Source organism: Diprion similis, chromosome 7 (genome assembly GCF_021155765.1).
Source record: "Diprion similis isolate iyDipSimi1 chromosome 7, iyDipSimi1.1, whole genome shotgun sequence".
Taxonomy (NCBI): domain Eukaryota; kingdom Metazoa; phylum Arthropoda; class Insecta; order Hymenoptera; family Diprionidae; genus Diprion; species Diprion similis.
This window is the reverse complement of record NC_060111.1, coordinates 2920882-2943943: the sequence shown is the minus strand read 5'-3', so window position 1 is coordinate 2943943 and position 23062 is coordinate 2920882. Positions and strand designations below refer to the sequence as shown.

The following is a 23062-nucleotide window of genomic DNA, read 5'->3' as shown; positions in this document are numbered from 1 at the left end:
ATAGACGCCTGAATTATACGTGCTCAAATATTGCGTTAGATCCGTACAGGGACAGCGATTTTTAATTTCTTTAACGAATACAAATTCAATTTATGACATATCTGTAAATGACAGTGGTAAATGAGAAAATAATGACAGATGAAAGTTGGACGACACTCGATGAAAAAAAACAACATCGACCTATCATGTGTCTAACTCTATCTAACTATTTTCTTGTTTAGATGCACAAGTTTACGGTACGGTGTAACTTATGACGTGATTGTCAATGTAGTTGCATTCAACACTGATGCGAGTTGAATACAGCTAATTTCTGGTACCCACGATGCGGCTTAATGTCTAATTATTTGCGATGAAAATTGTAACGGTGTGTTCAAATCATCGCTGTCGATCTAGCATGTGATGCATGTGATAAACAAGGACACGAAATGAGCGACAGTGGTCCCAATAATGTTGGCCAATGTCGAAACTTTCTCCCAGCTATTCATGAAAACAGCTGATTTTCCGCACGTATACTGCGGCTTATTTTCTTCAGGTATTTCTGGTGATGAGAGAAAGGAAATTATTGGATATCGTGCCGTTATTGGTTGCTTCGCGTCGTTATTATTCTTCAAGTAATATTTACTTCTGTAAACAGTTTCGTTAGTACTGAAATTATATATATAGCGGATTCTAACCTACAAATTTTCATCAGCATTGAACCGCGCGTGTTTTATACGAACGTAAGTGTTGATAATCGACATCAACGGTGAAAATCATGAACAAAACTGGAAGACTGATGTTCCGGATTTATGTAGCTACCAGTAATCTTATAAATTCGTTACCAAATAGAAGCAGGTTTTTTTACACCCCGAATACTTCGCTCTCTTACGCTTCATACTCAAAAGGTACAGTTCCATGATTCACTTAACTCTTTGACAATACTGTTTTCTAAGGAATAAAAGTTGTGTTTTACAATATCAGATTACAGATCGAGCCACCAGCCGTCGAATAGAGCCAACGATAGCGATGCGGTTTCACAGGCCTTAGCCACGGTGCAAACAACAGAAGAACTGTTTGAAATTGTTAGCAAATATCGTCCGCTGTTGAAAATTGAACACTCGTTAGCAGCTTTCAAGATATTGGCTTCTAAGCAGAGGCAGGAGAGCAAAGTTGATTCGACAATTGCAAAGAAGGCGGAATTTCTTAAGCTTTGTAGAGTTGTGGTAAATGATTCCAAATCCCTGGACGTAAATGACGCTGTATTCATTTTCAAGACTCTTAATTACCTTGGTATCTCAAACAACAGCTGGATATCTCAATCTCTGCTTGAAGTAATCAGAAATTCCCTGAATGATCTTTCCTTTCTTCGTCTTGTGGAACTTGAACACGAATTGCAGGAATTTGCAAGCAGTCCGTTGTCAACTGCTCTTAAGATCGTGGTGCCAGAATTGTGTGAATTTCGACTGCAGAATATTGTGGTGGATAAAAAGAATATTGTTGACGTGGCGTCCGCACTTACACTTTTACACAATAAACCTGGTCGTAATAAATTGATAGCAAATGTTGTCAGTCAGACACGCAAAATAGGACAGAGCAGGAAGGTTTCGTATGGAGTTAAAAGATTCCGAAGCCTGTGCAGGCACCAGTATCATAAACCTGGATACGAAGAAGCAGTTCAAAATTCACAACAAATTCTCATAAAGTATATGAGCTGTGTTGAGTTTGATGATATTCATGGTATGGTCCGCATGATGAGAGATAGGAAATGTCTTAGGCATAAAATTTTTCGTAATGCGGAGCTTATGGACGCTTTTGGAAATGCAATCATTGCTAGAAATGAGGGATTTTCAAGAAGTACTCTGATATTGTATTTATTGCAGCAACTCAACTATATGCACATACCATTGAGGGATTATGCCACAGCTGAGTGCATTCAAAACCTAGAGAATTTGTGTAAATATGACGGACAAGTTATCATGATGTTCGTGATAAGCCTCGCTTCCTTCAATTATAAACCAACGTTTTGGAACACCATGCAACCAATCATATTAAAGATCATACATAGAGATCTACATAACTTGAATAATCTTCTACGATTAAGCATCGGTTTAGCAATCTTGGATTGCTTTGACACAGATATTTTAGAGTTAGTGTTCAGTGAAAGGTTCCTTGTAGCCGCAGAAGTGGAAAAGATACCTATGAAACTATGGAATTTATTGTTATTGTACCAAAGCATTCACACCCTTTGTTCAATCCCAGTAAAAAAATCTCTACCGAAACGTATACTTGAAAATGCCATGAAAGTCAACGAAACTTTAAACATAGATTCTTCTTTATTGCCCGTTTTAGAGAGGGCTATGGGTGGCTCACAGTATGTCATACGTAACCTGTGGACCAAACTTGGGCATTATATTGGTAAGACAGCAATTTTAATTTTCAAAAACGTTCCAATTCATCCATTTCTCGTTTCAGAACATATCGTTATAATGAGAAAAGGTGGATACGCTGTTTCGCTTAATTTGTCATCTGAAGAGACGAATGAATGCAAGCCTATAACGTACATAGAAGATCTTCAAGTGCCTTCTGAGAGCCAAGTGTAAGGATATTTTTTTTATCGGTTTTCAAATGCTGAGAAACTGTAACCACTTTGAGAGTGATTTCACACATTTGTGAAAGTCACATGAAGCTACATAAAATAAATTATCATTCACTGTAAATGATGCAAAGATAAATTCACGATTTCAGCATTATAGTGAAACCAATGCCTGTCGCGGCATATGCACATAATTCTCAACATCTTCGAGGCACTTGGATTTTGCTATTGAAAACTTTGGAGAAACAAACGGGACACGCGGTTGTTCCGATAAATTTAACGACATGGAATGCTCTCCGAGACTACGAAAAAATTCCACATCTCATGCAAGCTATTCGCCTAAAGTGTGACTATATGTCCGAGGCCGCAAATGTATCATAAGTAGTGTAAAACTCTATTATATAAAATATTTAACTATTGTACGAAAAAAAAGAAAGAACCATCTTTCTCAAATTCAGCCTTCCTATCCTCTGCAACCATGACTTATTTAATCATTGATCTCTCTAGGAAGAGATAAATGTGTTCAAATCATCGCTGTCGATCTAGCATGTAATGCATGTGATAAACAAGGACACGAAATGAGCGACAGTGGTCCCAATAATGTTGGCCAATGTCGAAACTTTCTCCCAGCTATTCATGAAAACAGCTGATTTTCCGCACGTATACTGCGGCTTATTTTCTTCAGGTATTTCTGGTGATGAGAGAAAGGAAATTATTGGATATCGTGCCGTTATTGGTTGCTTCGCGTCGTTATTATTCTTCAAGTAATATTTACTTCTGTAAACAGTTTCGTTAGTACTGAAATTATATATATAGCGGATTCTAACCTACAAATTTTCATCAGCATTAAACCGCGCGTCTTTTATACGAACGCAAGTGTTGATAATCGACATCAACGGTAAAAATCATGAACAAAACTGGAAGACTGATGTTCCGGATTCATGTAGCTACCAGTAATCTTAGAAATTCGTTACCAAATAGAACCAGGTTTTTGTACACCTCGAATACTTCGTTCTCTTACGCTTCGTACTCAAAAGGTACAGTTCCATGATTCACTTAACTCTTTGACAATACTGTTTTCTAAGGAATAAAAGTTGTGTCTTACAATATCAGATTACAGATCGAATCAGCAGCCGTCGATTAGAGCCAGCGATAGCGATGCGGTTTTACAGGCCTTAGCCACGGTGCAAACAACAGAAGAACTGTTTGAAATTGTTAGCAAATATCGTCCGCTGTTGAAAATTGAACACTCGTTAGCAGCTTTCAAGATATTGGCTTCTAAGCAGAGGCAGGAGAGCAAAGTTGATTCGACAATTGCAAAGAAGGCCGAATTTCTTGAGCTTTGTAAAGTTCTGTTAAATGATATCAAATCCTTGAATGTAAACGACGCTGTATACATTTTGAAGACTCTTACATACATTGACATTTTAAACACCAGCTTGATATCTCAATCTCTGCTTCAAGTAATCAGACAATCCCTGAATGATCTTTCCTTTAATCGTCTGGTGGAACTTGAATATCAATTGGAGCATTTCGAGAGCAGTCCATTGTCAAATGCTCTTAAGATCGCGGTGCCATTATTGTGTGAAATTCGACTGCAGAATAATATGTTTGATAAAGAGGATATTGGTGATTTGACATACGCGCTTGCATTTTTACGCAACAAATCTGATCATCATGAAGTGATAGAAAATGTTGTCGGTTGCATACGCAAAATACCACAGGACATGACGAATTCATATGCAATTAAAATATTCACGTATATGTGCGATCTCCGGTATTTTCCACCTGGATATGAAGAACTAGTTCAAAATGTACAACAATTTCTCGTAAAGCATATGAGCTGCGTTCGGATTCATCATATTAAAATTATTCTCAGCAAAATGTATAAACAAGTGGTATTTCATGAGAATAAGATTTTTTATAATGAGGAGCTTATAGACGCTTGCGGAAGAGCTGTTATTGCCAGAAATATCGAGTTTGAAGAAGGAGTTAGCATACTCAAAGTAATGTCCAATATGGGCCATGCACAAATCCGATTAATCGATTATCTTGCTGTTGAATGCTTTCAAAACCCTGATGTTTTGATCAAATGTAGCGAAATTTCTATCCAGGCTTTGGTTATATCCCTGGCTATTGCAGATTACAAGCCTATCTTTTGGGAGAGAATGCAAGAAATCGTATTAAAGATTCTGGACAATAATCAGTTCAAATCGTCAGACTTACTTCTGGATTTTGCCATTAGTATGGCAGTATTCGATTGCTATAACTCACAAGTAATAAAAGAAGTATTTAGCGAAAATTTCCTGTCAGCAAAAATGTTCAAAAATAAATCGCAGACGCGTTGGAATTTATTACTGTTGTATCAAAGCATACAGACACTCTGTTCTACCTCAGTCGGACAATCTCCACCTGAATATCTACTGCAAATTGCCATAAGTTACAATACACCATCTGTCAAAAAATCCTCTTTGTTACCTGCTTTACAAAAAGCTATGGGTGGCTCACAATTTGTTACATCTAATCTAAGGACTAGGCTCGGGCATTATATCGGTAAGACCAGAATCTTTTTCTAGAATATATATTCCAAAGCTGTGAGCATATCAAGAAATTTCATTTTCGTTTCAGATCACGTTCTGATAATGGGAAAAGATGGATACCCAGTTGCGTTGAATTCGCTACAAGAGGCACAAGAATACAAACCTGTAACGTACATAGAAGAACTTCCACTTCCTCCTGAAAGCCAACTGTAAGGATAGGAATTTTAAATATTTACTAATGCTTAGAAAGTGTTCATTAACTCGTACAGAAAACAAAGATGTATCTCCTATTCCCGAAATTATTTGACAATTCAACAATTTTATTGTAATTTCAGCATCATGGTGCTCAGTTTGCCTGACCATGCATACAGTATTAATACTCATCGCCTAAAAGGACCTTGGAGATTGCTGCTTAAAACTTTAAAAAAACATACAGGACACATGATTATTCCCATAAGTTCACTAATGTGGGATAATCTTATAGATCACCAGAAAATTCCCTATCTTGTGCAAGCTGTTAGCCTAAAGTGCGACAAAGTATCGACATCAACAAACATTTGATAAGTAGCGTGACTTTCTATTATCATGTAATTCTTATAAATAACAGAATCAAAATAAACTGACGCTATTATTGAATGTAGGTTTCAAAAACTTTGAACTGTTTTCAGAAATGTAAACGAGATAATGAATTTTTGTCTGCTCGTAATGAAAGATTTTAGTTTACTTTTGCTACGTCTAACTGGTTTGCAACAGAATGAATTTTCATCGGATTTTTAGAGAATGTAATAAAAATCTTTATGAATAACAAATATTATTGAAAAGTTTACAAAAATTATCAGTTTCTCCCAAATGAAATGTGACATCTTCACGGTAGTTAATGTAAAAACGAAAATGGAAAAACAAGATGCCTAATTGTATAGATGTAAGTTTTGAAAGGAAGGAATGTTATCTTTGAAGGAATATACAATGAACCAAAGTAAGCTGTTCCAATGAAAAAGTGAGATGTTGATGTATAACAGTTTATTATATCAAAATATATAATATATCAACAGGAATATAATCGTCAATCTATTGCTACTCGACAAGTTTGTCGATTGATAAAAATAGCATATTGTAATTGGTTAAAAGCATAAAACATACGTACAAGCCAAGTGTCAAAATCTGCATGACTGTGAAGAAAGAGTTTGGACTCCTATCTGGCTTTAGGAATAATGAGAGAATTTAGAAACGAAAAAAAAAATCATTTCTTAGGAAATACTTGTCGAATATAATCATTATTACGGATAATTTAATAGTCTTGCAATATCTCAAATGGTCAAAGTCTAAAGTTTATTTAGTAACGGATAGATCGAAACTGTACGATCGTACAGTTGAAGGGTATCCAATGAGAGAATGCACACATACAAATGAGAAATAAATACGATAGGAAATAAATTGGCTGTTTTCATAGAAGCAGATTAAAAGCTGCCTATTGATACAAGGAGAAATACATTTTGGAGCACCGTATTCCTAGCACCATTTTTCCGCTCTTTGAAGAAAATCTGAGTGACGCATTGAAAAGAGAAAAAATCATCATTGATTGAGTCCAAATAATTTCAAACCATTGAAGGCAGTGGCTAGGGCAACTTCCTCCGGCGACTTGCGCATGAATGCTGCAACCATTTCAACTATCGCAGGCAAAGCACATGGCTCGTTACGTTGAAATGTGCAGTACCGATGAAGGAAGGTCATGGAGCGCTCCGTCAAAGCGTCTTTGACGTGAGAAGGCAGTTTGCTAGCCCTTGTATTTGGGTACATAAAAGGAGCATCCGTTTCAACAAGGATTCTGTCCAAAGGAGCCTGTCCCCCTTCCAAAAGCTGCCTGACTCCACTGTCTGATTTGTCCTTACAGAGATAACCAGTGATTCCGAGGTAAAATCCTTGGTCCAGGTATAGCTGGGCCTCTTCCGCCGTCCCAGTGAAACAGTGAACAAGAACCGGGGGTAACCTGTTCAAGTAATGACTCAAAACTTCCAGTACATCGCTTTGGGCGCTTCGTTCATGGATTATCAATGGCTTGTTGAGCTGGCAGGCAAGTTCGATTTGCTTGTGAAACACATTGCGCTGGGTCTCAGGGTCGGAGAAGTCACGGTTGTAGTCTAGGCCGCATTCCCCAATGGCGACGCACTCCGGATTACTGGCAATACTTTCGAGCTCTTGCAGCGTCTCGTCGTCCTCCCAGGACTTGGCATCGTGAGGATGAACTCCTGCCGTTGAGTACAAGGTACCTGGGTATATTCTCGTCAGTCTCAGTGCCTCTTTGCTGGATCTGATGCTTGCTCCGGTGACCATGATCTTCTTGACACCGGCATCCTTTGCCCGCTGTATAACGCTGTCTAAGTCACGACTGTACTTTTTATTTGTTAGATTAGCGCCAACATCAACGAGTATGTAGTTCTCATAGCATTGTGTCATCGCCGTTGAGGATGCTTTCGGCGACTCCGTGCAAGATCCACTGGCATTTTCGGCCATGCTATTTTATTTGTGTATATATTTTTTTAACGTGCAAATTAAGAATTTAAGATTAATTGGACCGAGTCAAATTGTCAATTCACTACGGTTATTATGATTATGTTATTACCGGAACACGTTAGCTTGCATTTCATATAGCGAAGAACCGATGATCACAGCTGTAAAGTTGACTTTTTTACTGCACTATTTTTGTTACGAACAAAGATCAGACCACAATGAGGTAATCTCTAATTCCCGAACACGTTGCTTAATGCTTTCTCTACCGTATTTCATTTGTAACCAGTGTTGTGTGGACTGCACACGATACATGCCTCCCCCTCTACGTGTGTGTGATCAACCCCTTCGCCTGTTTTCATTGAGTCAAGGCAGATACGCAATTGACGGTCGACTCACGGCCAAAATCGTCGGCGGTTTTGATTGGCCTGAAAGTGTCATTTAAACCTCTGCGACCAATCGTATGCAGTCATTTTACTCTGACTATTGCAGCCTTTGCTGCGGATGAAGTGTAACGATTTGGACTGATTTGTGACGCACACGCGCCGCGCGAGGGCTATTTTTATCTTTCGATAAATCCCCTTGAAAAGGGTCACGATTGACGTTCGTTCGTTAAAACCACGCTTCAGATGTCTAAGCTTAGACTAATAAATGCTGGCAAGAGGTTACGTACCTTTTCCGATTTACAGGAATGAAATAAGGATTAGATTCGCAGAACTTTCGCGCGAGGATTCATGAATAGCCGCCCCCTTTCCCAGACATATTTTTATTAGTTCAAATTTCTTTATACGTAATATATCAATCAAAAAATGTTAAGTGATTGATTGGTCGGTGAGAAAGGCGGTTTGGAAAAAAAAAAAAAAAAAATAGTATCAGGAAAACATTAAAATTCGCAGTGAAATGTATATCGTCCGGCAATTGTTGCGACTTACTGGTTACCATGGCAACAGAATACTAATTTGTATGGACGCAGAAAGACTGTGTGGACAATTCTTGAATGATGAGCAACGTTGAGCAATTGAAGATTGTAGTAGTAGGACCAGTCGGAGTGAGTTTTTGAAACAAAACTTTTGTAGTACCATTATTTCAAATTTTGCTTTGGTGCGCATATTGTGTATGTAGATATGTTTAGTGGCCAAAAAAAGTGTTGTAATTTAAATATTTATCGTTCATACATTTTGCAGAGCGGCAAGACTACAATATCAAATTTTCTTGCGGATGCAACAGAAATTTCATCAGAACACAGGCCTACCAAAGGTGTTAGAATCCTTGAATTTGAAACGCAAAGCATCAATGTAAGGAATAAATTTGTCAAAGCTGAAATAGAATTGTGGGATTGCAGTGGAGATCACAGGTAAATTAACCGGTGTTCCTGTGATGCATCGTGTATGTACATCTATGGCTCTTCATCTTTTTTCAGATTTGAGACCTGTTGGCCAGCCGTAAGAAACAAAAGTCGCGGTGTGATTTTTGTACACAACGGCAAATCGCAGGACTATGTTCGTGAGCTGGAACAATTGTACGATTATTTCGTTAATCAAACTGGGCTTGGTCCAACAAATTGTGTCATCTTTCATCACGATCAAGATAATAACAGTGTCGAAATTCCTAAAAAGATGTGTAAGCAATAACATAGTGATTTCATTTTTCTTCTCATGTGAACTGTTTATTGATTACAACTTCTTGTTTTATTACAGCGCCTAAGTTGTCTCGAATATCACAAGTGAGCTGTAATACTGAGGAAGGTGCTAATAAATTAAAAGTTGATTTTCATTCGTTTTTGGGAACTTTGATCAGCAACTTGCAAGAGCACACAGATCAGGAAGAAATGATTCTTATGCGGGATAATATATTGTTTGCTGCTTAAAAGGAAAATTTAAACTTGAATTAGCGTTACTACTTGAATAGTTGAAAGTAAATTACTAAATTGAATGTAAAGGTAAGTGAATTATGAAACACCTAATTGTTGTAAGTTGTATTTGGCATTAATATGTGATTTACAGTCAACAGTAATTAATAGTATAATGAATTACATTTCAATACATTATCTTTGTCAATGAGCGGTAAAAATGAGTGAAATAAGTTTTTCCAAAAGAAAATGATGTGAGAAAAGTAAAAGCAGGTTTCGGCACAATGATAATATTCTATGCTGAACATCGCAAGAATTAGGTGTCCTTAAGCTATTAATTATTATATATCGTATGTAATATTATCGTATTCGATAAAATACGTACCTAATTTCAATACTTTCTTGTGTTAAAATTTAAAGTAACGCAATAAAAGTAGAGTACTTGCTAATAAAATAGCAAATAAACAGAATAAAAGTGGATCAATTTAACGGATGATTTGGTATTAACATAAATGCCTTTGTACTACTCACGTTTTGAACAATCTCTGGTGTCAAATGAACACAGAGTTGTTCTACAATCTACATAAACGTCGATGCCAAGCAAAAGAAAAAGAGAGTCAAGTGTAAAATGGAAAATCGAATCACCTCAACAAGATGTTTGTAAAAGAATTCAACACATCATGTCTTCTGTATGATCCATCTTTGTTTCTTCAGGATATATCAAACCGTAAAGCGCTGACAAAGCTGTTTTAGCCGCCATTTTCTTAGCATCCTTTTTATTCTTGGCTGTAAAAAATAGATTTGTTACTATCGTGAAAAATAAACGAATCAGATCAATACAGCAGAATACTCAGCGAATCCGTCATTACGAAATTTCTTACCAGAACCAGGATACTCAATTCCATCAATTTCCACAGCCAAAGTAAACATTGTGTTTGGTGGGTTTCCGGTACGATTAACTTCCACATATGTCAAGCCAGGCTTCATTTGATTGAGCAACATGACAGGGTGAATGTTGATCGCGTTGACTGGTAAATCTTTTTGAACCGGAGCCTTTGGCTCCTTCTTACCACGCCCAGCAGAGACACCTGGTCTTGGTACAGGGACTACAGTGCCCTGATTTTGCCACTCCAAAAAAAGCTTGTATAGAGCAAAACTAGCCAAAGAACTCCAGGGAACTTCGTCTTGTTCTTCAGTAGCTGTTTCCGGAGGGCTAATTGCCATTTCGTTGCCTTCCTCTGTGACAGGTGGAATCTGTTGAACTGATTCTGGTTGTATCGGTTGCCCGTCCGACTCTGCATCAATTCGTGCCTTACTTGTGGCTGTTGTCATTTTCTCAAGGAGCAAACACTTCAATGCATTCTCAGCAGCATTCTGTCGGGCAAGTGGCTTGGACAATCCTTGGCCAACATAAGTCTTCCCGTCAATCTGTAATTAAAATTTTGGATAACACAAAATAATTGTGAATGTTTGTGTGCAGGTATCCAATATTCCGATGATCACTGGATAATATATTAGTGAATGTTTTTTCCAGTGCCGGTTTCTAGGTGCAAACTTACCTCGGCATGCACTACGAATAGTGAATTTGGCATGGCTGCTTGTGACTCCGGAAAAGTGAATTGTACTCCAGTCTTCATTTCATTCAATACCATAATTGCATTTTTAGGCTGTAGAGCCTTCCTCAGTCGTTGATTCATCCTAAGCCGCTTCAGCTTCTTATTTACCTTATCTTAACGAACATGTTTCAAGTGAGTATATTAAATTATGTGTAAAATCGATAAAAGTCTCAGAAAAATAACAATCAATCAGTCCTGATCTTCACACGAGTCGTTCAACTGCTACAACTCGACAAATAAACCTTTGGAGTATGTAGCTAATGTACAACTTTCAAATTTGCGCAGTGAATTTTCATCATTAGTTGTCAATTCATAACTCCTTACACCAGTAAAAGAAAAATAATTTTCCTGAACTGAAAACTAAGAAATTCAAATTCATACTTACATCCGGATACCCGTCCACGTTTCCATTTCGGTTGTTCCGGATTGTCGATATCCATACTTTCTTTAGTATCCTCGGTATTAATCTCATTGTTATTAGCAGGTGGCGGAGGTGGCGCCTGAGTTACAGGCGTTGGTGCAGCAGGTACACTGCTAGCGATAACAGGAGCACTCGTAACTGCTGGTGGAGTGGACGATGGTTGTTTCAGGATTGGCTTCAGACGTGGAGTTTGCGGAGTGGCAGGCTGCTGCTGCTGCTGCTGCTGAGGTGATGCCTGAGTAATTGGCTGTGTCTTTGGAGGCTGAGAGGCCTGCGTTGTTCTGGCTGGTTGTTGCTGCTGCTGCTGCTGTTGCTGTTGCTGTTGTTGATGTACTGGATTTGCAAGTTTAAACTGCGACGAGTTTTGCACCGGATTATTCTTGTAAGTTCCCTGCTGATTCTGTCCCGACATTTGAGACGGTTGAAAATTCCCTTGTTGCGAATACTGTAAATCATAGGGTGGGTCTCGCCACTACACAAGGAACCTCTGCGGTTGTGCTACCCCACCAGGGCCCGACGTCGCACACGTATTCAAACGTAATCTGACGCTACCCCTATAGCTTACACCTGCCGATATTCCTTTAAACAGTGCTAGACGTTTCTCAATTCATAACTAAACCATGACCAGCTATTGGAAAACAACATCAATGTAATTCATCAAGAGATACACAAATTTTTGCACTTTCTTACAAAACAAATTATCTCTGATAATTTTTACCCAATTAAAAATTGCATTTGGTCCTGTCTGAATAAGAATGAAGAATTTCATAATATCAGAACAGCGAGTAGTTTGTAAAATTTGTGGTGGTAAACTCGAATCGAGTACAATGTAAAAACATGTTCTCATTCTATGCTTATGATTTTATATCTTGTCAGTAGCATCACCCAATGGAATAGAACAGATGCAAAAAACCATGTATCGCCAAGATGTTCAGAACATGAGTTTAGAACGAATCAATAAGGAAATGGCTCAGGATGCATTATGCTATGAGGGCAACTGGCGATCCTGCCCCTGGCGGGGCGCACCTCCTCGGTATTGTTGTATAGCTACTAGGGCCTGCTTTGCAGGAGAGGGGAAGATGGGAACCACTAATTAGTACATGCAAATAAAGGCGGACTTCTGCACTTTTATCATAATTGGAAACCGGAACACAGGAATAGTACTAACCTACTTCTTTGATCGTACAAATGTACTTTGTAAGTTTTTCAGCGATGATCATTCATTTTCAATAAAAACAGTACTGACAGCAATATCACTACTTTTAGATAATGAAAAAAAAAAAAAAAAAAAAAATTCATTGGAATTGGAAACATGATTAATAGTGGCAATAAAAAAATCTCAATTAAATTCATGTACTGCATAGTTTAGAACTAAAATGAAAAAATTCAATTCTAAAACTTCTGTTAGAGATGACTATAGTGCTAAAGAATAAATGGCACAGTTCATAAATTGATTAAAGCAAACTGTTAAAAATAAAAATTAACTGTTGCCATTAACAGTAGCATTTAATTGTTAAAAATTAATTACTATGATGCAAAGAAGTAGATATAGCAAGCATCTACAATGCCAAAGAGATTGAATAACAGGTATGTATAACATATATGTGTGCAGTTTTTACTGCTACCAATTTAGTTTTGGCCTTAAAATGAGATCTGTTTCTTCACTCTATGGTGATTCTACAACCTCATTATTTGCATGGGTAGGTAACTAATGTGTAGGTAATTCCATATTGATATTCCAGGTAGTGGAATATGATTCTAGCAAAAAGTATACTTTCAAAGATTCTTGCAAAACATTTCAAATATTTCAGATATTCAATTACAGCTTGTCCAATCAGTCTTTCAGCCTGTGTTCCTGTACAAACTTAAAGCGAACCGAATAAAAGAGAAGAAGAGAAGTAGATAAGGAAAAATCAAGCCTACACCGTAAAATTTTTAAGCTTTCATTATCAAATAATAAATAACGTTGCATTAAACCTACGATACTTTAAAGTGAATAATTTTTCATACATCTATGCTCTCAAGGTACAATAAACATCTGTCGAGATACCTTGCCATTTAGGCATTTTAAATCTTTGCTAGTAAATTCCAATGGGATTGATTGTTTATTTTATTAGAAATTAGTTAAAGACTCGAGAAGTGCACAACCTTGTATATGTAATACTCAGTGATTATGAGTAGAAACAGAAATAATTGAATTTGCAAGAGAAAAGATCTGCGATGTTTAAACGTTTTAGAGTGTTACACATATATGATACAAAATTTGTCTATTAAATTTATAATTGTTCAATTATGGTACATAAGTTATAAAAGTATACTCATCCAAAGGAACTCGAAGTAATTTGAAGAGCTTTTTAATCATAGATAATTTACAAATAGTGATGTAAAAATTATTTTCATTGATTTTGATTTTCAGTAGACAAAAGTATTTACCGTTGAATTCTGGAATCCTTGTCCAGAATGTAGATTTCCCGACTGTGCCCTTGCTGAAATTTGGGAAGTTGCTAGCATTATTCAGGGTTTCTCTTTCGATTAATTGGTTGGATTATTTTCAGCAAATAATTACGAACGAATAAAAATCAATAACCACACAGGTACTCGAATATTCAATAAATCAAAGGCTATTGTTGTCGGATCTATGTAAAGTCGCGAATGTTATACAATCGGATCTGTACTGTGTAGTATTTGAGTGACTAGATCTACAGCGAGGGTTGAGCGTCACTTCGAGCTCAGACATTTACTCAAAAAGACAAATTTGGCGTCATCCATTTTGTAGTATGCCGCTCAGATTCGGCAAAAAGAAACTACCAAGAATGACTTACCATTTGGGTAATTACCCTGACTATTCCTGCTCCTGGTATACATTGCGGAATTGATGTTTAGTGTTTGTTGTTTAGTCGTAAACTACCCACAATAACTTATTGTAAACGGTAAATAATATCACATCTAATTCCAATTCCACGGGTAATGGCGTCTTGTCGCAACCGCAGCGTCAATATCTGCAGTGACTGGCAGTGACTGCAAGTAACTGTGGAAGTGTGGAAATTGGAATACCTATGGTTGTAGATCAACAGAGAAGGGAAGTCGGGTGAAGTAAAATGTTACCCAAATGACGAATAGTTAGATATTCGGAAGTACACTGCTAATCTCAACAATACTTATTTGGTGATAAATATAACGAACTATGATCTGTTTATGAAGAATTTTCGCAGAGAATACATTTTCAAAAAATAAAAATTTTAGGCACCGCACGCAGATTGTAGATTTTACTATTGTGATTTCGGACAGTCCATGCCATTTTATTATTTCCAGATCAAATGAAAAAGTATTTGATTGTTTGAATTTAGAATTTCGCAAAGAACGGGGTTGTTAGGCTTTTTTTGCGTTTGAGATACGTTGGTTTCGATATTTGGATATTATATGCGTCAACGTCGGGTGCATTCCGAAACTAGCTGGCAGTGCTGAAAACTCCCTAGGACAGAGACAGAACTAGTCACAAAATCCGCAGCGCAAAAGAGATAAGAGATTGCTGATAGCACTGGGAGCTAATTTCGGAACGCAACCGAAATAATCTACCTTCGGGTATCCCCGTAAAGATTCGCGAGGAGTAGTCGGAGTAGTCAATAGATCGATTATCGCAGACGGCTATATCGACTGATCAGCTGATTCGATAAAGGTCGACGCGCGATGCGCAAAGGTCTAATGCAAAGAGGGCGCAAAGGTTAGGAAAGCGAGGTCTGCTGAGCTAAGTGGAGTGAAGCAGCAAGCGAGCAAGATGCTGCCGTTGGAATGTAAAATGTGTTGACCTCGCGCGGATAAAGAAACGGTGTTTAAAGCGTATTATGGCATCCGTGTTATCCGGAAAAGGATACATGGATGCGGGGAACACTCAGAAGGGCCTTCGTAAGTATTTCGATCAGATCCATGTTTGATAATCCACGGCTCATCCGATGCTGACCGAGATAGAGTACATGCGTACGCTTTGGTGGGGGACACGAAATTAGTTGATTACGCTGATTGCTACGCTATTTCACACACACGTTTGAACAATAACAAATTCGCGTGATCTTTTCCACTCATTTTTTACCTACGTGAATCGTCCTCGTTTTCCAAAAACCCTATCTGATGCTGTGTTTTTCTGCCAGGAGTTGTGCATAATGTTCAGTGACATGCTTATTTATCAGTTATGTGTTACTATGGGACAGACCTTTGTTACACAAGCATTCGTGTAAATTTATGCCTGCGTCATTATTGTCATTAGCTGTCAATTGTGCTGGTTTTATTACTCGTACCTCTTAAATTCGATCGAAAATCTTAATGAAAATCAATTGAATTTTCCAGCAGCCCCAGGGGCTGGTGGTAGCCCGGCGGTGGACAAGGGAAAAGAATGGCAAATGGAGCTCCTTATGGAGAAGCTTCGTTCAAAGGCTGCTTCCTTCAAATCCTTCGTTGAAATTGCCAAGAATCTGCGGATGGCCATGCTGGTAGGTTTAATTCCACTCGATGTTAGTTTTTAATGAAAACGTCTTCGTCTCTGAAGATTAATTTAATTGTACCTACCATATTCACAGGATAAAAGATTCGCCCTTGATAGTGTTGAAAAAAATCAACTACAGAAATGCCTCGATACTTTGCAACATTCCATAAAGGTCACATCTTTGCAGTCTATGGTAGAGCGACTAGAAAGTCTGACGAGGCAGTTAGGGTAAGTGGTTCTCCAAATTTCTCGTGTGACATCTTCATAGATTTTCAATCCTTGCAAAACTTAACCAATGTGCTGCTATTTCGGAATTTTATACTCATCGTATTTTGAACGTTTTATTTCAGACTCAAATTCATGTTGGGGACTTCTGGTACACAACTGTTTATATCATCGGATATGTTTTATCTTGAAGTTCTTTTGGAATCAACTGGTGCTGTCAAAGATGTAAAAATTCATCATGAAGGGAAAAACGAGCAGCAGGTACAAATTTGTTTTAGTAGTTAAAATTAATCTCTTATGACATATCTTAATGAAAAAGAGTTATCTGAACTAGATCTAATGCTGCGAAAAGTAATAAAGATAAACATAATTCGACAGAGTTGCGAAGAATTGGTCACCTGTTTGTCCCGAGGAGATTTTGTTGACTTTACGGCTCAACTGGAAGGATTGGCCTCTATCTATCAGCTCAATGCTGAAAAAAAAGTCAAATGCAAGGCTTTCAGTGCTTTGCAGTCCCTCGAAGCAGACTTGGGTATCCTGGCCCAATTACAGACCTTTATGAAGGAACCTTTCAATCTTGTACACAAAAGCCCTGTTGGTTAGTGTTTATTTTATTGTTTACCTATTCTTATACTAGATTAAACATCCCATTTTATTAATTCAGGAATTTTGGAGAGGAGAAAAGGAGGCCACGCAATGAAACTAACTTATTTCGTTTCACCATACGACCTAATTGACCAGGGAAATCGAAGCTGTGATATCCTCAGCTCTGAGGCTATTATCTCCCGGAAAATTGGTCATTCTGTCACAGTTTGTATGGAAGGTTCGACGGCTCATAAGCTACCGACCTCCAGTATCATCACTGTTAATCAAACACCGGCTGGAAAAAGGTTAGACTACTTTAAAGACATAGTTTTCATACGAATAGCGATTACATCACTGTCTCCGCACACGCCTAATTCAACAAATTGTCGACATGAATTTAACTTAACACTTGATTTTCTTCCTCATTCTGTAGCACTCCGTCATACGCTCTATTAACTGGAACAAATTCTTCAATGTTACCTGCTTGTTTCACTTTGAAATTGGCGAAAAAGATGCCAATGTGCCTGGAATTAGTTCACAGAATACAGAAAGTGACGGAACTAGAATGTGGTGATATTTCATCTCCGCATCCGTTATTAAGTCTAGTAGTACAACACGCAAGCGATGGTCGACTGGATTGTCACAATAACAAAGGCCTTTTTGTGGTGAGTTCAAAATGATCCGTAGTCAAACAGATTTTTTGTGAAATCATAAAACTTTCTCTAAACTCGTCGTTACTCGTGAATACGATCCATTTTACATATTATGCCATGTTCATCCAGTATTTTGTTAACAGACGTTACCGGATCAGCAGCATTGCTATTTCATGACAGAAAACCGGAATATGGAAGGGGTGCTGGTCAGCAGCATTCCATTTACGCATCCTGCCCACGTTCCCCAGATCCTGGTGTACCTCAGGCAGCAGGCACTTTTCAATTCGTTACTTGCAAGCTGCGTTAGACCGATGGCACGGCAAGACCCTGAACACACGGTGATGTTTGAGGTCAGTGCTTTATCTTGGCAACATCTTTCGGTCAGCCTTGAGCACCCCTTTGAAGAAACAATGGCAACTGCAGAACTCGATCTCTCGGACATATCAAGCTTGAAATGTAAATTATACGGAGTTAGCATGAACAACAGCGAGTCTTCGTCAGAACTGGCTGGTAAAGTGTTGCAGAAATGCCTTAGCATCCCTGTAACAATGAGAACGTTGATAAAGACTTGGGAGGGTAGGAATCCTGCTAATTCTAACGCAATGAATAGCAATGGCGGTAATTATAATATTAATCTCGGTCCTGGCAGAGACCAAAATGGACACAGTGGTACGGGTATGCCAGATTTCAACAGTGGAGATGTAAAGATCAAGCAAGAACCGGGATTGAACGGTAGCGGAGGTATCGGTAGGCAACAATCGTCGCAGCAGTCTTTTTTAGAAGCCGGAACGGAGAATAGTATCGGTTTTCCGTCTTTTTCCGGCCATTCCGATACAACCACTGCTATGTTAAATCCTCTGCAACTTGGGGCGCTTCTTGGTCAAGCTAAAAACTCTGCAGGTTTGATTAATCCGTTAGTAGAGCGACCTTCTAAGAAAGCGAGAAAAAGAAAAACAGCTGACGGGCTGTGGAGAAGTCCGAAGAGGAAAGGTGAGGAGATGAGCGAAATCCTCTTGGAAAGTTCTAGTTCTGATTCGACACCTTTAGGCACACTTACTAGTAGAGATAATCCAAACGAGCTTAGAACTCCCACACCAACTTCCGCTGCTAGTCTTGCGAGTGGTCTCGATTTGTCTAATCTAGACCCTGCTGATATTTTAGGGACTGATAAAAGCTCAGATTATGATATGGAGAACGAAAGTGAAATCGTTGAAGTTCACGACTTGCAAGATGTCGAGGAACTATTGAAGCGGGAGAGAAAGTCTAAGAAACGCGAAGACAAGAAGAGCCCTAATATATTTGAGGACAATAAAAATTTGGTTCCACCGTCAGTTAGTATAACGCCTATTTCCAGCAGCGGAATTGCACAATCATCAAATTATAATTCTGTATTGACAGGAATGGGGCTAGAAAGGCGACCCGGCATTGAGATTATACCTATAGCTTCGTCTCCGCAAACTAGCCTTCCTAGCTCGATCACCATCACTCCGATTGCCGGTCCGGCTTCAAAAAACTTGACAGATGAGCGTAGGGACAGGAAGAGTTCAAAAAATAAGACAGAGGATAAAAATAAACTAGAGAAGAAGAGAAAACGGAAGAGAGAAGACAGTCCTATGGGACCTCCCGACAAGCTACCGTTGAAGCCAGATCCTCTGTCAAAACCTGTTTCGGTGAGTATTAAACCTACCGAATCTCCTCCAAATCTGACAACAAGACCTTCGTCACCTGCAGCTACGCTCAGAAAATTTAGTCCGTCTCCTACGCATACTAGTCCGTTAGCTCTTGTTGGAAAGTCGAGCCCTACCCTAAAGCAACCTGTTAACAAACCAATACAAAGTCCCAAACATTCACCTGTTTACAATAGCCCTAAACATACGACGATACCGGCGAGTGTCAGCCCAAAACATGGTACTTCATCACCAAAACACGGGAGCTCAGCCAGTGCCGGAAAACCCAGCATGTCAGCTTTAAAATCTGCAGCTAATTCACCATCAAGCAAGAGTAGCGACGGTATGCCAAAAGCAAAGTCTTCTAATAAAGATTCCAATAGAGATAAAGAGAGGAAAGCATCCTCTCTGACTTTTAGCGGGTCGGGTCACCAGAGTCCAAAAATGAAATCGTCTAGCGCAAAGTTAAAACAATTGGATTTAAATCCTAGCGCCGAGACTCCTCCGTCTCTACCGAGCAGTGGAGGCAGCACGCCTCCCTCTGGTGGCTCGGATATTGGAAAATCAGCTACTGCTCAACAGCAAGCGAGGAATAGAAAAGGCTCACTTAGTGCCGTTATTGACAAACTTAAGAATGCCCAACATTGTACAGAGGATGGTAACGGGGGGTCTAAGGGTAGTCAAAAGGATCGAGTTAGTTCTAATAAAGTTGGTGAGGGTAAAAGCGGAAGCAAAACACCTGTGGATACTAAAAATCCAGCTGAATACATGGTAAAACATAGTTCTGAAATGAAAATCACGATCAATAAAAAAGGGACAAAAGACTCTAAGTCTAGTCCAAATCTCAAATCTTCATCAGGATCTTCCTCCAGCTCCGGCAATGGGTCACCAAAGACACATACTGGTCTTAAACCAGGAGTGAATTCGGGCCCTGCGTCTAAGAAACCACAGCAACAAGTCCCCCCGAAATTGCCTGGCAGTTCAGGATCTGGGAACAGCAGCAACAAAGCGAATCTTGCTGGTCAAAAAGTGCCTTCTGTTCAAAAATCCGCTTCTGGATCTAACTCAGGATCTAGTGGTTTACTAGCAAAGGGTATTTCAGCGAAGTCGTCTGGTTCCCCCAAGATGAATAGCTCAGGTGCAACAGACCTGAGTCGTAACAGGGAAAAACCTAGACCACCAAAATCTGGGGAGAAGAATATTTTTGGTTCTAAAAGTTCAGACGTTAGAAAAACCTCCAGCCCATCGGCATTGCGGGAAGAGAGCGAGAGCGAAAGAGCTTTTAAACTATTGGCAGCACATGCATCAATGTCAAATCTACCTAATCTACCGCCTCAACTTGTTGTCGAGGGACTGATGAAACAACTGGATACCAAATTTCAGATACCAAAATTGTCTGCGCGTACTAACACAGATGTAGATAAAAAACCAGTCGACAAACTGTCGATATCAGATACTAGTAATAATAGAGCTGACGTAAGCAAACTGTTAGATAGTAAACCAGATACTGCGAAAACCCAAGCTGTTTCTCTGTCCAATGCAAAGCCAACGGACGATAGAAGGGAGGTTCAATCAAAGCCAGATAACTTGTGCACTGCTTTGATGCCTGTTAATATTGCAAACAGCAGTCCAAGCTTGATTATGCCTCCGCCCACTGTCAGTCCTCATGATTCTGACGTTCCGACTAATTTGTCTATGCAGCCAGCAGATACTGAATCCAGAGAGATTAAAGAGATTGCTAACAGACCGTCGCAGTTTCTCAACTGTGCTCCATTGAATGCTGCCAGCAAAGATGACACTGTATCAAAAACCGATCCCATATCGACACAAAAATCTTATCCTCTAACAAACAGCGGTACTGAGAGTCTCAATTTGAGCACCAAACCGGCGGATGCCGCGTTGAATAAGTACAAAGAGGAGAAAAAGCCAGGGAGCGTCTCAATTGATACCACCATAAAACCGCCACCATCCTCTCAAGAGGCTGCTGAAATGCTGCTGGACTTTTCTACACCTAAAGAAGTACCGAAGTTGACTACTGTCCCTGAAAGAGCTATGGCGCAAGCTGCTCCTGTACGAAGGAACACACCGCCACCTCCACCTCCCACCTTTCCTCCAAGTCCATCAGTCAGTGTTCATATTGTAAAAAGTCCTGCTCCTTCTCCAAGAGTTATACCGCCTTCTCCTCACTCCGCCTCTCCCTGTATAACCGACGACGAGTTAATGGACGAAGCACTTGTCGGTATAGGCAAATGAAGGTTACTTAAAATTTAGCTACTTAATTATTACTCACGGATATTCTGGTCCAGATTAAAGATTTAACCAATATAGAGCAGGTCCTCTTTCACAGTTAGAATTCTCAAGTGCTGAATGATTAATAGGTAATCTATTTCTTGAAAATAAATTTACAAATTTTATTTATTTTTTTTTTTTTTTACTAAAGAATCATTCTCTATAATTTTTAAATAATCTGTGACCAAAGTGCACTTGCATAGGTATTGACGTAAAGAGCTCCCTTTACATTGAAGTTTTGCAATTCGGACGCAGAATTCTCCCATTATTCTCCTAGACAATCATTTTCGGAATCTATGTCTGCGGCAAATAAGTCATCAAGTGCCAGTGTTGAAAGGAACTACGATTGTCTTAAGCCCATCGATAGAATTGTATCGTCAAATGGTGAAAGTCTCCGCTTGCCATGTAAATTTAGAATCGAAACTAACTGATTTTCAAATAGTATTTGGATCAGGTATTACCAGATACTGCTGGACAGAAAAATGGAAGTCAATCATTTATTTTAGCTGAAAAATTTCAGCAAAGCTTTTCATTTGTAGCTAAGGTGTGTGTGCGTACGTGTATTTGTGTGTGCGTGTGTGTGTGTGTGTGTATGTATGTGTATGTATACCTATCTCGCCAACTCATATATATACACATCACAGGCTCACATAAAATCAAGAATCGATATTCGATATTAGCTTTAAGTAATCAAGTGCTGCCATAATGGTAATTATGAATTAACGAAGTGAAATAAAATGAAACACTAATTGTTATTCCGAGAAAGACATTGTATGGGGAAAAGATGATGAATAATTCTGATTAATTGTAATTTAAGAGTAATTTAATGACTGGTACAAACGTAATATTTGCACAGACACATATTGGCGTGAGAAGTAAAGTGGTTGGGTATGGAATGTAGACCAGACTTTTATTGGTTGGACCACATTCTACTCATCATGATATAATACGAAAATATAATAATGTTGAATTGTACAGTATCATTGAAAAAAGAATACCAATTTTCTGTTAAAGCAATAAAAACCACGAGATGAAGGATATTTTATTAAACATAATAGAGGAAAGGGGGGTAACAATAAGAAAATAGAATTATAACTTATGTTTACAATATTATTATTTATTTTTTATTAAATGCACCATTCATGTCATAACAATAATAAGATTAACATTTAGTCATTCATGATGCACGATTTGTAAATATGGAGACATTGAAATTCATTACCATTAGTAGTATCATATATGTTGATTAATTTATTAGTACTACCTTATGTAATTAGCTTATCTCGCTTCATCTGCGGACTTATTATTATTTTCCTTTTTTATTTACCTCAATTTAGGATTCATTTAAAATATGCCGTTAATGTTAATCAAGTGAACAATAATTCTCATCTCTTGGTTTTTGTCTTCTGATGGTTGAGAATGCAAAACGAAATACAAAGAAACTAACGAAAAGAAAAAAATACAACTTATACAGTATGTAAATCGTAAATTATATTGTATAGAGAAGAGGTTCTATTGTATCAATAATGAGTATAAGAAATGTATGTATAAGACTTGATAATAAATGTTGTTGTTAAGCCTTACTTCTGGTAAAAAAAAAAAAAGAAACACTCGTTGCATTGAGATAATTTTGAATGAGAAATGTAATCAAGTGGGGTATAAC

At 38.4% G+C, this 23062-nt stretch overlaps 6 protein-coding genes and 1 long non-coding RNA gene across 13 annotated transcripts; 4 read left to right on the top strand and 3 right to left on the bottom strand.

The window, feature by feature from the left end:
- The first annotated feature begins 466 nt into the window (after positions 1 to 466).
- On the top strand, positions 467 to 16057 carry LOC124408126. Of its 3 annotated transcripts, none has more exons than XM_046884846.1 (5): positions 467 to 611; positions 692 to 884; positions 961 to 2394; positions 2452 to 2575; positions 2725 to 3038. In XM_046884846.1, the coding sequence occupies exons 2-5, from the start codon at positions 755 to 757 to the stop codon at positions 2951 to 2953; spliced, it is 1917 nt and encodes a 638-aa protein (XP_046740802.1). In that variant the 5' UTR covers positions 467 to 611; positions 692 to 754; the 3' UTR covers positions 2954 to 3038. The 3 variants fall into 3 exon arrangements, with proteins under 3 accessions (XP_046740802.1, XP_046740803.1, XP_046740800.1); XM_046884847.1 differs by lacking the exon at positions 467 to 611 and adding an exon at positions 16041 to 16057 and having other exon boundaries at positions 618 to 884; positions 2725 to 2961; XM_046884844.1 differs by lacking the exon at positions 467 to 611 and having other exon boundaries at positions 618 to 884.
- LOC124408127 lies at positions 3191 to 5921 on the top strand. Its single transcript, XM_046884848.1, has 5 exons — positions 3191 to 3336; positions 3417 to 3609; positions 3686 to 5125; positions 5201 to 5321; positions 5448 to 5921. The coding sequence occupies exons 2-5, from the start codon at positions 3480 to 3482 to the stop codon at positions 5671 to 5673; spliced, it is 1917 nt and encodes a 638-aa protein (XP_046740804.1). The 5' UTR covers positions 3191 to 3336; positions 3417 to 3479; the 3' UTR covers positions 5674 to 5921.
- LOC124408131 (3'-5' ssDNA/RNA exonuclease TatD) lies at positions 6113 to 7966 on the bottom strand. The gene has a single exon (XM_046884856.1). It carries the CDS (start codon positions 7621 to 7623, stop codon positions 6685 to 6687), a length of 939 nt encoding a protein of 312 aa, XP_046740812.1. The 5' UTR covers positions 7624 to 7966; the 3' UTR covers positions 6113 to 6684.
- On the bottom strand, positions 6113 to 15551 carry LOC124408133. The gene is made up of 3 exons (XR_006929398.1): positions 15540 to 15551; positions 9313 to 9317; positions 6113 to 6301 (listed from the first exon to the last, which is right to left on the bottom strand). It is a non-coding gene; the product is annotated as an uncharacterized LOC124408133 (long non-coding RNA).
- LOC124408132 (intraflagellar transport protein 22 homolog) lies at positions 8582 to 10061 on the top strand. The gene is made up of 4 exons (XM_046884857.1): positions 8582 to 8665; positions 8802 to 8971; positions 9038 to 9237; positions 9315 to 10061. The coding sequence occupies exons 1-4, from the start codon at positions 8615 to 8617 to the stop codon at positions 9482 to 9484; spliced, it is 591 nt and encodes a 196-aa protein (XP_046740813.1). The 5' UTR covers positions 8582 to 8614; the 3' UTR covers positions 9485 to 10061.
- On the bottom strand, positions 9580 to 14383 carry LOC124408129 (mediator of RNA polymerase II transcription subunit 15-like). Of its 4 annotated transcripts, XM_046884852.1 has the most exons (6): positions 14326 to 14383; positions 13937 to 13989; positions 11468 to 11948; positions 11026 to 11195; positions 10348 to 10894; positions 9580 to 10252 (listed from the first exon to the last, which is right to left on the bottom strand). In XM_046884852.1, the coding sequence occupies exons 1-6, from the start codon at positions 14366 to 14368 to the stop codon at positions 10137 to 10139; spliced, it is 1410 nt and encodes a 469-aa protein (XP_046740808.1). In that variant the 5' UTR covers positions 14369 to 14383; the 3' UTR covers positions 9580 to 10136. The 4 variants fall into 4 exon arrangements, with proteins under 4 accessions (XP_046740808.1, XP_046740809.1, XP_046740810.1 ...); XM_046884853.1 differs by lacking the exon at positions 13937 to 13989 and having other exon boundaries at positions 14326 to 14339; XM_046884854.1 differs by lacking the exon at positions 14326 to 14383 and having other exon boundaries at positions 11468 to 12560; positions 13937 to 13988.
- Positions 15194 to 23006, top strand: LOC124408125 (mediator of RNA polymerase II transcription subunit 1). 2 transcript variants are annotated; one of them, XM_046884843.1, is made up of 9 exons: positions 15194 to 15406; positions 15848 to 15987; positions 16075 to 16208; positions 16331 to 16466; positions 16584 to 16803; positions 16870 to 17095; positions 17224 to 17455; positions 17587 to 21947; positions 22937 to 23006. In XM_046884843.1, exons 1-8 carry the CDS (start codon positions 15346 to 15348, stop codon positions 21361 to 21363), a joined length of 4926 nt encoding a protein of 1641 aa, XP_046740799.1. In that variant the 5' UTR covers positions 15194 to 15345; the 3' UTR covers positions 21364 to 21947; positions 22937 to 23006. The 2 variants fall into 2 exon arrangements, with proteins under 2 accessions (XP_046740799.1, XP_046740798.1); XM_046884842.1 differs by having other exon boundaries at positions 15845 to 15987.
- The last annotated feature ends 56 nt before the right edge of the window (positions 23007 to 23062 follow it).

Bases quoted from the DNA above. Each gene is read 5' to 3' on its own strand.
- LOC124408129 (XM_046884852.1), bottom strand. From the start codon at position 14,368: ATGTATACCAGGAGCAGGAATAGTCAGGGTAATTACCCAAATG. The intron at 11,196-11,467 runs GTAAGTATGAAT...ATGTTCGTTAAG, and splicing joins ACGTGGACGGGTATCCGGAT to ATAAGGTAAATAAGAAGCTG. The intron at 10,895-11,025 runs GTAAGTTTGCAC...TTTTAATTACAG, and splicing joins TATTCGTAGTGCATGCCGAG to ATTGACGGGAAGACTTATGT.
- LOC124408127 (XM_046884848.1), top strand. From the start codon at position 3,480: ATGAACAAAACTGGAAGACTGATGTTCCGGATTCATGTAGCTACCAGT. The intron at 3,610-3,685 runs GTACAGTTCCAT...TTACAATATCAG, and splicing joins TTACGCTTCGTACTCAAAAG to ATTACAGATCGAATCAGCAG. The intron at 5,322-5,447 runs GTAAGGATAGGA...TTGTAATTTCAG, and splicing joins CTTCCTCCTGAAAGCCAACT to CATCATGGTGCTCAGTTTGC.
- LOC124408125 (XM_046884842.1), top strand. From the start codon at position 15,346: ATGGCATCCGTGTTATCCGGAAAAGGATACATGGATGCGGGGAACACT. The intron at 15,407-15,844 runs GTAAGTATTTCG...TGAATTTTCCAG, and splicing joins GAACACTCAGAAGGGCCTTC to CAGCCCCAGGGGCTGGTGGT. The intron at 15,988-16,074 runs GTAGGTTTAATT...CCATATTCACAG, and splicing joins ATCTGCGGATGGCCATGCTG to GATAAAAGATTCGCCCTTGA.
- LOC124408126 (XM_046884847.1), top strand. From the start codon at position 755: ATGAACAAAACTGGAAGACTGATGTTCCGGATTTATGTAGCTACCAGT. The intron at 2,395-2,451 runs GTAAGACAGCAA...TTCTCGTTTCAG, and splicing joins CAAACTTGGGCATTATATTG to AACATATCGTTATAATGAGA. The intron at 2,576-2,724 runs GTAAGGATATTT...TCACGATTTCAG, and splicing joins GTGCCTTCTGAGAGCCAAGT to CATTATAGTGAAACCAATGC.
- LOC124408132 (XM_046884857.1), top strand. From the start codon at position 8,615: ATGATGAGCAACGTTGAGCAATTGAAGATTGTAGTAGTAGGACCAGTC. The intron at 8,972-9,037 runs GTAAATTAACCG...ATCTTTTTTCAG, and splicing joins GATTGCAGTGGAGATCACAG to ATTTGAGACCTGTTGGCCAG. The intron at 9,238-9,314 runs GTAAGCAATAAC...GTTTTATTACAG, and splicing joins CGAAATTCCTAAAAAGATGT to CGCCTAAGTTGTCTCGAATA.
- LOC124408131 (XM_046884856.1), bottom strand. From the start codon at position 7,623: ATGGCCGAAAATGCCAGTGGATCTTGCACGGAGTCGCCGAAAGCATCC.